This window comes from Podarcis muralis, chromosome 2 (genome assembly GCF_964188315.1).
Source record: "Podarcis muralis chromosome 2, rPodMur119.hap1.1, whole genome shotgun sequence".
Lineage (NCBI taxonomy): Eukaryota > Metazoa > Chordata > Lepidosauria > Squamata > Lacertidae > Podarcis > Podarcis muralis.
The window spans coordinates 35,088,249-35,100,304 of NC_135656.1; the positions used below are offsets into that span (position 1 = coordinate 35,088,249).

Genomic DNA, 12,056 nt, shown 5'->3' on the forward strand with positions numbered 1-12,056 from the left:
TAGAGACCCAACCCAGTGAAAATTAATCATAACTGCATCCTGTTGAAATCAATGGGAAAACACCACAGCTAATACCGGTATTTGTTTTGTTGTTGTGCCCTGTGTCTAGTGTTTCTCAGCAGCAAAAATTCAACTACAATAGTAAGATAAAGGTATATGCTCAGTTACTGTGTATAACAAGGTACTTAACTACGTTGCTTTCTCTGTTGTCCATTTAAGGTTGTAACAGAACTTAAATATTTAACTAATTCACTGCCTTTTCTTTTTTAATAGAAACTGCACACATATTTCCCAATTTCTGAAATTGGGAGGCTGCAAGAAGATTCCTCTAATATTGTGGACTTGATTCGTACGGCTTACAATGTAAGAGGCAACATCAGGAATCTGTCCTATCTAGGAATGGAAAAGAAATTCAATTATGTGTGCATTTTAATGAGAAACTGCATAATTTTCACTTCTCAAATCAATATGTGAACCAAAACACAGCTAGCCTTTGACATTTGTACTTCACTGAATTTTGTGGTAACAATACGACTCAAAGAGCAAATTAATAGAGCCATCCTCTGTGGACATGGTTGGACGTTATAATGTGCAAATCCTATTATTATAATCTAGGGGGAACCTCTGAATTTGGTATGTTTCAGTTTTATTAATTTACTCCCTCCCTGCCTTTCCCAGCGTATTAGTTCCAAGATGGACATCCGAGCTTTTGGCACCCCAAAAGCCATGAAAACAGAAATAACATCTGAGATGTATGAAAAGACAGAGTCTGGCTCATTCAATATTGTCCGTGGTGAAGTGGTAAGGCCTACCTCCCCTTTGTATTTCTGTCTTCCTCATTCACTCACTCTTGACAGGGCCAGGGCCGGCCCAGCCATTAGCCCAGTGGTGAAGTGACAGCATTGGCACCGATTTTAAGCGTGATCTCCCCCAAAATTGGCAAGAACTCACATGAAAGCCGTTCTGATGCCAGCACTGCTTCTCTGCCAGTAGCAGCAGTGGTAGGGTGGGTAGAGCAGGTGTAAGGAGCAGCAAATATGGCAGTGTTGGTGGCGGCGGCAGCAGAGCATGGCAGCACTTCCTGTTTTGCCTCAAATGGCAAAATGTGATGCACCATCCCTGACCTGGGCATTCAGATGATGGCACTGAGTCCAATTATTTCCAGAAGAATGGAAGAGTAGAGCAGTCTCCATAGATACAAATGGCTTTAGAGCTACTAATTGTTTGTAAATGGTGGCGTTTTGACATGGATGAAACACATATTCAACACGTATTCATCATAAGTGGTTGCTGCCATTTTAGGACCCCATTTATGTGTGTTTTATTAAATCAAACTTTTAATTAGCACTAAAATACTTTCCTTTTTTTAAATAAAGAAGTATAGCTGTACAATGTTATAATGTCATGATGATATCTATCCATCCATCCCTTTCTGGTAACAATCATTAACCAGGTTGCTAAAAACATGTTGTTGCTGCTGCTGCTTTGACTCATAGCCTCATAGCCGAGTAAGATTGTCTTCCATGAACACAGTCTTCACAATGAGTCCATATGTGACTGTGGAGGCCAATTCTGGATCCACACATCCTTCCACATCAGGGACATAGGTTTTCGGGTGCGAGTTGATCATGGTTAGGGTTTGGCAAATGTGCCTTCCTCTTAGCACGTTTCTTTCTTTCATCATGAGTTTGAGCGTCTTCAAAGTCCACAACACCTTTTGTAAAGGCTGTTCTCCAGTTGGAGCACTCACAGGCCAGTGTTTCCCAGTTGTCGGTGTTTATACTTCATTTTTAAAGATTTGTCTTGAGAGAGTCTTTAAACCTCTTTTGTTGACCACCAGCATTACGCTTTCCATTTTTAAGTTCAGAATACAAATTGCATTAAACTGTTATAGCACTGTAAGACAAGCAGCAGCGACAACATAGCATGACTGTGTTAAGAGTTATTCCTCCATTTCAGAAAAAAAGGCAGGAAAGTGTTTTACTGCTAATAAAAAGATTGATTTTGAAAACAGGATTAAAGAAAAAGCCACTCACCACAAGCTGCCCTGGTTTCCCTCCGGAGGAAGGGCAGGATATAAACTGAATGAATGAATAGCGAATGTGTGTTGCTGACCTTCAAATGGGCTACGTCACACCTGATAGGATGGGCAGGACAAAGTAAGACTCACACAGAAGCGCAATACTCCTACTAGTGTGGAAAGTCAATTGCAATTCACTTTTAGTTCAGAACTTGAGAGCAATGATTAGGTAGTACCATCTGGAAGCAGCCATTAACAATAACTGTTCAGGACAGGAAGAGCAGGGCCCCATATCCCAGACCACCACCATGTTGTGTAGGTTTTCTGGTTGTATCTCCATCCCACCCAGCTACTTATACATGGGGGGGGGGATGCTGCCAGCCAGTGTGGTGCAGCATCGGGAACATACACTTCTTACCCATCTCAGAAGCAAGTTAGCAATATCCGTTTCCTTGTTTCTACGTCTTCAGCCTTGTGCCTAGCCGTTCACCTTCCAGGTTGCTGTTTAAAGTGGCATATCTCTCTTGTCTTTCTCTCTTTGGATCAATCCAGCAAATGAACAGGACTTCTCTCTTCCATCTAGGGCAGATTCAAAGTACGTGTGAAAGCTCATGAGCAAGTGGGTGACAAGCATGTCTGCAGTCTCCCGGAGAAAGATCGGGATGGCGTTTTCCACATTAAGCCCTCCTCTTTCGGTAACAACGTGGAAGTAGCAGCCTCAGTCATTTGTGACGCCTGCCCCTGTGAACTGGTACTTCTTTGTTCTCCTTTTTGGTTGTCCTACCCCAAGAATGGCTCTAGATATTAATGTTATAGGAAGCCTGACTCTTGCATGAGCAATTTAGGTTTGCATATAGAAGCAAAACTAGAGGCTACCATTATTTATTCTCTGAAGGACACGTGACTAAATCTGATTCCCCTAGAATAAAGTTCAGTAACATCTCTTCTCTTGTACTTTGCAGCAACAGGAAGTCCTATCACCTAGGTGCAATTTCAGGGGGAACTTCGCCTGTGGAGAGTGTATTTGCAATGCAGGCTGGTAAATACCTCATCCTTATTTTTTATTAAGTGGGGTGTGTGTTTTCTGTTTCCTTCAGCAGAAAATATCAGTTGATTGATTGATTTATTTGTACCCTGCCCTTCCTCCAATCTGGAACACAGTGCAGCTTCGAATAACAAGCATAAGGACAACTGTATAAAATAAAACACAAAAACATCAGATATCAATAAAATTCAGCAGTGTAGCAGCAATAAATAAATAAAAAAATTGTGGGACCAGCAACCTAACCCAAACAATTCATCCTCCAAACTACTGTAACCTATCCCAACCAATTCATCCTCCAAACTACTGGACAATAAACTACTGGTTTATTGTTGTTTTATAAATCTTGGTTAATGGTAACCATGCTTCAACGTTACGTGTAAACCTACCCAGTAAACCTGCTTATTGCATACAGAGACCTGATTGACTGATTATGTGGTAATTGGTGCCTTAGGAATATCCTGTTCAGGAAACCACTTCAAAATAATTTGCTTATTGATAATGTTCACATTTTTCTATTTATTATACTATGTTTCTGGATAATACTCCCACTTTTAGTATTAAACTTTAGTAGAGTGGGTCCCGCCCCCCGTCCCCCATGGATGCCCTGGGAGTCTGAAAAGGGAGCAGTATAGGGTAGGAGAGGTTCCCTACTGATGTTAGACACCCACACCCCACTTAGTTGTTAAATGTTGAGTTTCTGAATAACCTACTACCCCCAAACTCCAGCAATCTAGCAAGGGACGTGGTTATCATGTGCAACCTTGCTTCTGCTGCTGGGAGTATCCCTGGGAGCAGAGGGCAACACAAGGAGCCCTCCCTTTCCCTCCCCTGTGAAGCAGGCACAGGGAGAGAGAGAAAATCAGACTCGAAAACTGTGTGCCCAAATCCCACCTCTCAAGCGTCACTTTCCTGACCCCTCTCTTCCCTTCCAAATCAACTACAAATAGGAGGCAGGAAATATATGTTGAACTCATGCTGTCTGCTTTTCTCTGAGCCACACTTTCACCTCTCAATAGTCGCTTCATGGCAAAGAAAGGTTGAGCTGTGGCCAATTATTATCATTTCTTTGCACCATGCCTTCTAAGCAAGATGTCAGACGTTTGATGGCCTTTCTCAGTCTTTGTCTTGACTTCCTTTCTCCTTGACAGGCGGGGAGCTACGTGTAACTGCTCTACCACCTCCTCTACTGACGATGCAGCCTGCGTACGACCAGGGGATACAGAGCCCTGCTCAGGGCAAGGTGAATGCCTCTGTGGGCAATGCGAGTGCTATTCTGAAGGTCGGACCCAGCGTTTTGAAGGCCGCTTTTGTGAATTTGACAATTTGCAGTGTCCCCGCAGTTCCGGATTCCTCTGCAACGGTGAGTGAGGCCTTCTGGAGCAGTGACCAGGCTTCAGGTCTGCCCTCAGGTGGTTACAACTTTCTGCTGCAGGCTAAGGCTACACACCTGAATCCATTTACCTGAGAGTAAGCTCCCTTGAATCCGATAGACCTTAGCAGGCACAGTTAGCATTGCACCGTAAACTGTCATTCTCAGATGCTTGTGAAATCACACCACAACTAGATCATAGATTATAGAGGATTCACTATTGTGTTAATGACTGAACAGAAGAGCCTCCCCAAACCTATTGCCCCAGTTATAAAGCTTATGGTGTTTGAGTTTTTCTGCAGGCTATCACACCTTCCTCATATTCTTTGCCTTTGAATCCCCCTAGGCTTGTACAGCTAATGCCAAGAAAAGCCTTTAGGGTTGGTCATAGATCTGTCATCTTCTCTTTGAAAGCCTCTAGAGGGCATCAGTTACACTCTCAAGTGAAGGGAAAACAAAAGGTGTTTTCGTGATCCATTTCTGTAGAGATTAGCCCAGTGACAGTGTGGGGAAAATCCTGTGTTTTAAACAGATTCCCTGCATTCACTGTGTCTGACTGCAGCCAAGGTCAGGTTGATGTTGACCTGAGCATTAGTGGTTTCCTAAAAACTATGTCTGAATGCCAAGTACTCTGAAGTTAAGTCCCAAGTATGTGTGGTTAGGACTGCAGTTTGAATAGAAACATACTGTGGGTTCTCTGGTTCACCTTTCCCTTTCCAGTACTTGGCCTTTCTTATTGCAGCAAACAAGACCATGTTGTTGTCTTTCTGCATCAACCTTTATAAAATGTTGGAGGCATACTCGATGAATCCATCAAGTAGAAAACACAGTAGCTTAACATTCCCCACTTCTTTGTCTTGATTATAGTCATTTAAAGCTTCTGAATGGTTTGCACTTCTACCACATTTGGATAAAGACACCCTTAAATGCTTCACTACACAGATTTTCTCTCCCCTGTTGTATATACATCTTCCATGGCCTTGTTGTGTAGCTGTTTTTCAACAGTACTCACTTAATGACTGACCCAAAATTGTGATCTTTCAATAGATAAAAATGTTAGGACTTCCCTCCTTAATTTCACATTACTGTACTGTACAGACCTTTATTTGACGTCAACATTTGTTTCCACCTTATAATGCTCCTGCTGCCACAGTGTGAGATGGTCTTATATTTATTGCAATACATTTTATTGTTTTCATCTTATTCATAATTTTTAAAAGCACAAAATATCTAAGATACAAAACAACAACAACACAACGACAAACCCCCAAAAGCTCCTGACATAACTATGGGCATTGTGGCACTTTGCCAAAGATGTGAATCTTGAGCTAGATCAGCCATGTAAGTGTAGGCTGAGTTCTGTGAAACCCTATCCTTGTTTCCTTCCTCTATGCAGATCGGGGGCGCTGCTACATGGGTCAGTGTGCATGTGAAAGTGGTTGGGAAGGCCCTGGCTGTGAGTGTCCCACAAGCAATGAGACCTGCATCTCCAGCAGTGGGGTAAGTTTTCCCCCCCTGCCCTTCTTAGAAAGATAAACAAGGGGGATAGGAAGCTGTATTCCTTCATGTACAACAGCCTGAAGATCAGAGAGAGTTCTGTTTAAATAGATGGCCGGGTGACTTCAAAGTTGATGTAGCAGGCCTCATGCTTTGCATTGGGATGTTCCCAAATTCAAGTCCTCACTTCTCCAGGCTCTCGGGAAAGTTCTTTCCGAGACCCTGGGCAAGGTGTTGCCAGTCAGAGTAGACAATAATGGACTTGAGCTGGTAGACTGATTAATGGATTTAAGGCATCTTCAGAGAGGGGGTAGGTAAAGGTAAAGGGTAAAGGGACCCCTGACCATTAGGTCCAGTCGTGGCCGACTCTGGGGTTGCGGTGCTCATCTCGCTTTACTGGCCGAGGGAGCTGGCGTACAGCTAACGGGTCATGTGGCCAGCATGACTAAGCCGCTTCTGGCGAACCAGAGCAGTGCACGGAAACGCCGTTTACCTTCCCGCCGGAGTGGTACCTATTTATCTACTTGCACTTTGACTTGCTTTCAAACTGCTAGGTTGGCAGGAGCAGGGACCGAGCAACGGGAGCTCACCCCGTCACGGGGATTCGAACTGCCGACCTTCTGATCGGCAAGTCCTAGGCTCTGTGGTTTAACCCACAGAGAGGGGGTAGGACACAGAAAACTCCCTTATGCTGAGTCAGACTGTCAGGGAACTGCCATCAGCTCAGAGGCGAGAGGTGGAAGGGCTGTTGGGTTACAGGGAGCCTCCAAAGATCGTGAGAAGCAGCACTTCCTCCACGGGGGAGGGAAGCCACGCCTCCAGTGGGGAAGGGATGCAGGACTCGGAGGATGCAAGGGAGAGCCACAGCACCGAGCAGGAGCAAAGCGGGGGGGGGGGGGGAGGCAGGTCCCCCTTTGCCCACGCCCTCTCTGCGCGGTAGGTTTACATGCAGAGAGGGGAGGCGTAGGATGGGGGTCAAGAAACTACTCTGCTGGGGAAAGTTTAAGGACCGCCTACTCCCAGATTCTGCTAGTGACTGAGCAAGACAGGGAATGGAGACGGCTTGCACTGTGAATGTTTTTGCACTGATCATAAAGCCTTTGAAAAGACCAGTGGGGGTCTTGCCTGTTCGCTCTTGAGCAACCACATAACACAACAATACATAACACAGACCTAGGACTTTCTGCATGCAAAGCAGATGCTGTACCACTGAGCTACGACCCTTCCTGGGATGAAGTGGTGTTTTGCTTTGTTTATTTGCTCAGCATTATGCTGTATAGAAGAGGCAGTGGGAAAGTTTACCCACAAGTGTCCAGACACGGGTGGGAGGTGAGCATGCCTCACTCCCTCACTTTTGATAACCCAGTTTACTCACCTTCTGTGGCTTGGATTGTTCACCAAACTCCCAGGGAATTGCACCATTCAGTTGCCTCTTTGCATCCACCCTCCATCTGTTGATTTGCCCACTAAGGCCATTTCCTACTCTGCTTTTGTGCTCTGAGAACTGTGGGAACTCGACTAATAAGGGAGAAGTAAGGCACGGGTATGAAGTCTGTTTTTAGCTTATTTTCTCAGTTTTTGCGGCAGTTGTTAAGCCGGAGATAGTGTTCAGAATATGCAACCTGTTTGTTTTACACACATGAGGAAGCCTGCGAAGGCATTTTAGTCCAAACTCTGATCTGCTCTCTTGAGTAATCTAGGCCATCATGTAGCTATTATGAATTGTTTGCTTAAGTTCACCTTCTTCCCAAGATACAGACCCTATTACCCTTCGCACGCTTTTAAAAATCCTTACCAACTCTTAAGAGATGTAAGTAAAGAGCCCTCTCCAAAGGGTTCTTTCCCCCATGTTTGACTTTCCTCTTGGCTGTGGTGAAAAATATATATCCTCAACTGAATTTGGGTAAGGTTTTGCCATTTCAGAATAGAAGATGATGTATCACCTGAAAATGAACTTTCAGTGCTTGCCCTTGTCTCTTGCAGATTCTTTGTAATGGGCGCGGGAGATGTGAATGCGGCAGATGCATCTGTAGTAACCCCGCCCTCTACATTGAACCCACCTGTGAAACCAGTTATGCCCTGGTAAGCTCTTAGATGAAGCCAGTGACTTTAGGGGGGTCAGCATGCTTAGAGTGTTATATAGCCGATGACTAGGACTTTGGGTCAATTCTTATGCTATATTTGAAAGATTATTATTTGTGCTTGTAAAACCACATTTACTCTTCCTTATGCATATTTGACAAATAGAGATCACTGCAAATGTAGCCACACATGGTCACTCCCTTGCTCCCGCTTTCCCCTGTTAATATGAACTTCCCTGGCAGCCCTTACTTATGATATCTCCATTACAAGCCAGACCAAGCAAAAGATGAGCACACTCTATCTACAACAGCGAATTTCTTTCTTTTTTCTACTTTTTATTTATGATTTTCAATTTTATACATTTCAATAATCTTTCTGCGTTTTTAAAAAAATATTTCCCTCATATTCCAAATTAACTGAACGTAATCATTTATTCATCTACTTTAAATGTATACAGTCATACCTTAGCTGACGAACACCTTAGCAGTCAAACGTTTTGCCTCCCAAACACCGCAACCCCGGAAGTGAGTGTTGTGGTTTGCGAATGTTCTTTTGGAAGCCAAATGTCCAGCAGTGCTTCTGTGGCTTCCGATTGGCTGCAGGAAGCTCCTGCAACCAATCAGAAGCCGCACCTTGGAAGTTGAACAGATTTCCAGAACGGATTCCGTTCGGCTTTCAAGGTAAGACTGTACTCTTATAAAACTGCAGGTTATTACAACAATCCTACCAATGTTCTTATCTGTTTATAGTTTATTTGTAAATTTTCAATAAGCCATTTCCATTCTTTTATAAAAAAAAGTTTATTATCTTGATTTCTTATTTTTCTGGCAAGTTTTGCCATTTCTGCGTATTCCATTATTTTTTGCATCCATTCTTCTTTCGTCAGGACTGCGACAGGGAGTTTCTCGATTATTTATTTGCCACAGTAACAGCTTCTTTCACAAGAGAGTTCTCTGCAACTCAGCGCAGTGATTAACTTAGCCCTGTGTGTCTTATATATTCCACGCAACAACTTGTTCCTTCTCTCCTTCCTGTTCTCCGATGAGATAAATGTATATATTGCTTTCAAACACTCTTCCAAAAGTCAAATGTCCCACCTCTGCTGGTCTTTCACTCTGTGTCTTCAATACTTCTATAGACTGATGTCCTCTCTCTGGTGAACAGGGCTACCGACATGTGTGTGGAGAAGATGTTCGAACCTGTGTTCAGTGCCAGGCTTGGGGGACTGGAGAGAAGAAGGGAAAGAAATGTGAAAACTGCCGTTACAAGATCCGAGTAGTGGATGAACTGGAACAAGGTACCATGATTTCCTTGAAGTTCAGTTGTAGGCCAAAGAGCATGAGTGGTCAACTTTGGCTATCCATATGTTCCTGGACTCCAACTCCCATCCTCCCTAGTCATAAGGTTTGCTGGCTGGGGTTGATGGGAGCTGGAGTCCAGCAACAACTGGAGGGCCACAGATTCCCTATCACTGGCACGGATAGCAGTCCTCCTATTACAGTGCATTGGTGGAAACAAAATTGTGTTCAGTGTAAGAGGTAGCGAACATTAGAGGCATACGCTCCAACAGTCCCAAAGACTTTCACTGTTTTTGGTTACCTTCTCAGGCAAAACCACAGTCCCTATTTTGGCCTTTGGGGGATTTCTTTTTTAAAATGTTGTTAGTGTAAATGGCTAGAGTTGACATATTTCAGGGGTTCAGCTCCCCTGCACCAGAATCTTTAGAAGTAAAATTTCCTGTGTGTGTATGTACATCTCAAGTGCATGTACATTTAGATGCATGTGCACGAACACTGAAACACCAGGCAATGGACAGCCTGCTACTTCACACATTGCAAGTATATTTTGAATCATTAAAACACTGTTGTTTAGTCGTTTAGTCGTGTCCGACTCTTCGTGACCCCATGGACTAGAGCACGCCAGGCACTCCTGTCTTCCACTGCCTCCCGCAGTTTGGTCAGACTCATGTTTGTAGCTTCAAGAACACTGTCCAACCATCTCGTCCTCTGTCGCCCCCTTCTTCTTGTGCCCTCCATCTTTCCCAACATCAGGGTCTTTTCCAGGGAGTCTTCTCTTCTCATGAGGTGGCCAAAGTATTGGAGTCTCAGCTTCAGGATCTGTCCTTCCAGTGAGCACTCAGGGCTGATTTCCTTAAGAATGGATAGGTTTGATCTTCTTGCAGTCCATGGGACTCTCAAGAGTCTCCTCCAGCACCATAATTCAAAAGCATCAATTCTTCGGCGATCAGCCTTCTTTAAAACATATTATCATGCAAATATATTTTTTGACTATATCATTTTCTTAACCAAAAAGCAGGTGCCATTCTGTCTTTTAAAGCAGTAGAAGGCAGACTATTGCAGAGCAAATTAGTATGGGGCAAAATAGACAGACTAAAGGCTATGGCATTACAGCTGAGGCTGAGAGCTTGGGAAGTGGTCTTTGGTATGAGACGAATAGGGGCATTTCCCCCATATTACCATCCGTGATATTTCTACAGAGTACGAAACTGTAGCCTTAGAGCTGTGTTGTGTTCATCACAGGGGAATTGCTTGATGGCGTAATGTAATGACCATCACAGCTGTCCTGAACAGAGCTTCCTTATCAAATGAACCTGCTACTTATTTCAGGAGACATATTGATCAGTGTTCACCAGCTTGTGTATTGCTCACTCTTGCAGAAGCAACTGTGGGCCATTTCATTGCAAATGTAGCAGAGTAATCATGGAATGAACACAGGGCCATGCAACACCACACATTAGTTGGGCCTCCTCCTGCCCCATCTTGCACTCACTTTTAAACATGGTGAACATGCTTGCATTACTACCTATGTATGAATAATACACATTATGCTTCCTCCACCTATTTTCAACGGATAAATGCGTACACAGTTGCACATTGGGGTGTACACACGTTCACCATAGTAAGATGGTACATCAAACCAAGTGTGTGTCTTGGTTCCAAGGGAATAGCCTTCAGTTCATACAATTCACCAATAGCGTGAACAGGCAAACCTTAACCGTAGAGAATGGTTGCCTTGTTAAAGACAGTGTGCACTGTATCACATTTCTGACTAAGCTATTGCCTTCTGGACAGTGGAACCTCAGCCTGCTGTTTCTCACTGCCCCAAAGACTGGTGTAAGAGTTCAATAAAGCCCTGCCTGATGTGGCTCGCAAAGTCTTCAGAACTTTGCTCCTGTGTTGGTGGCAATAAAGACAATCTCAGGAATGTTGAAGATGTTTTGGTAGCATTTTATAAATTTTCTTTGTCTCTGCAGAGGAAGATCTAAATACAATTTGTTCGTACCAAGATGAAGAGGATGACTGCAGGTACCACTACCGCATGGAAGAGGATTCCAACCCAGAGCTTAATGGCACCATTATTGTGCAAAGGAAGAAAGGTAAGTAATGATGTTCTAGGTAGAGATGCAAGACTGAGGCAGCTCTTTTCTCTCTTTCCAGAATCGTAGTCAGAGTTGTACACTTGAATAGTCTGAGATCTTCTGAGGCATGTTTTAATAATGAAGGCTTAACTAACTCCATTATGCAGATTTCTAGACAAAGTCAAATCTGTGAAACTGATTTCTGATCATAACAGGATCTTCTGCCCCTTAGAAAGCTACCTTAGACATTTGGTCCATCTAACTTGACTGGCAGTGGGTCTCTGGGGTGTCAGACAGAAGCCTTTCCTGGCTCTTCCTGAGGATCCCAGATCCTGTGAACTTCTGCATGGGAAGTAGGAGCTCAGTCACAGAGCTTAGAGCCTTCCCATCATCTTGCCCCCTCACCTGCAGAGACAGCCCTATCCTTAGGTAAAATTAGACGGCAGATACTGGAGAGAGGCAGTGAGATTCTGGAGGACACAGCTTTCTGCCTTCAAGCACGATGGAGGACATTGCCTCTTCTTTGTTGTTGAAGTAAGATTCATTTGCCAGTCTAATTGGATTCTGTAAGTGGAATCAAGAGTGGCTGGGGGACAATCTTATCCTCTGCCTCAGGCAGAAAATTTCTTAGGCCAGCCCTGCCATAAGGAAGGGCCGTAATTGG

General features: G+C 43.9%; 1 protein-coding gene across 8 annotated transcripts in view; it reads left to right on the forward strand.

Annotated features, from left to right (window-relative positions):
* The window catches only part of ITGB4 (integrin subunit beta 4), a 67,939-nt gene that overhangs the window by 28,704 nt on the left and 27,179 nt on the right, over nucleotides 1-12,056 (forward strand). For all 8 annotated transcript variants that reach the window (XM_028716904.2, XM_028716903.2, XM_028716909.2 and 5 more), the window contains exons 9-17: nucleotides 274-363; nucleotides 679-801; nucleotides 2,604-2,771; nucleotides 2,983-3,059; nucleotides 4,214-4,425; nucleotides 5,831-5,934; nucleotides 7,915-8,013; nucleotides 9,178-9,310; nucleotides 11,288-11,410. In XM_028716904.2, the coding sequence (XP_028572737.2) occupies nucleotides 274-363; nucleotides 679-801; nucleotides 2,604-2,771; nucleotides 2,983-3,059; nucleotides 4,214-4,425; nucleotides 5,831-5,934; nucleotides 7,915-8,013; nucleotides 9,178-9,310; nucleotides 11,288-11,410 (1,129 nt within the window). The remainder of the gene's footprint in view (nucleotides 1-273; nucleotides 364-678; nucleotides 802-2,603; nucleotides 2,772-2,982; nucleotides 3,060-4,213; nucleotides 4,426-5,830; nucleotides 5,935-7,914; nucleotides 8,014-9,177; nucleotides 9,311-11,287; nucleotides 11,411-12,056) is intronic.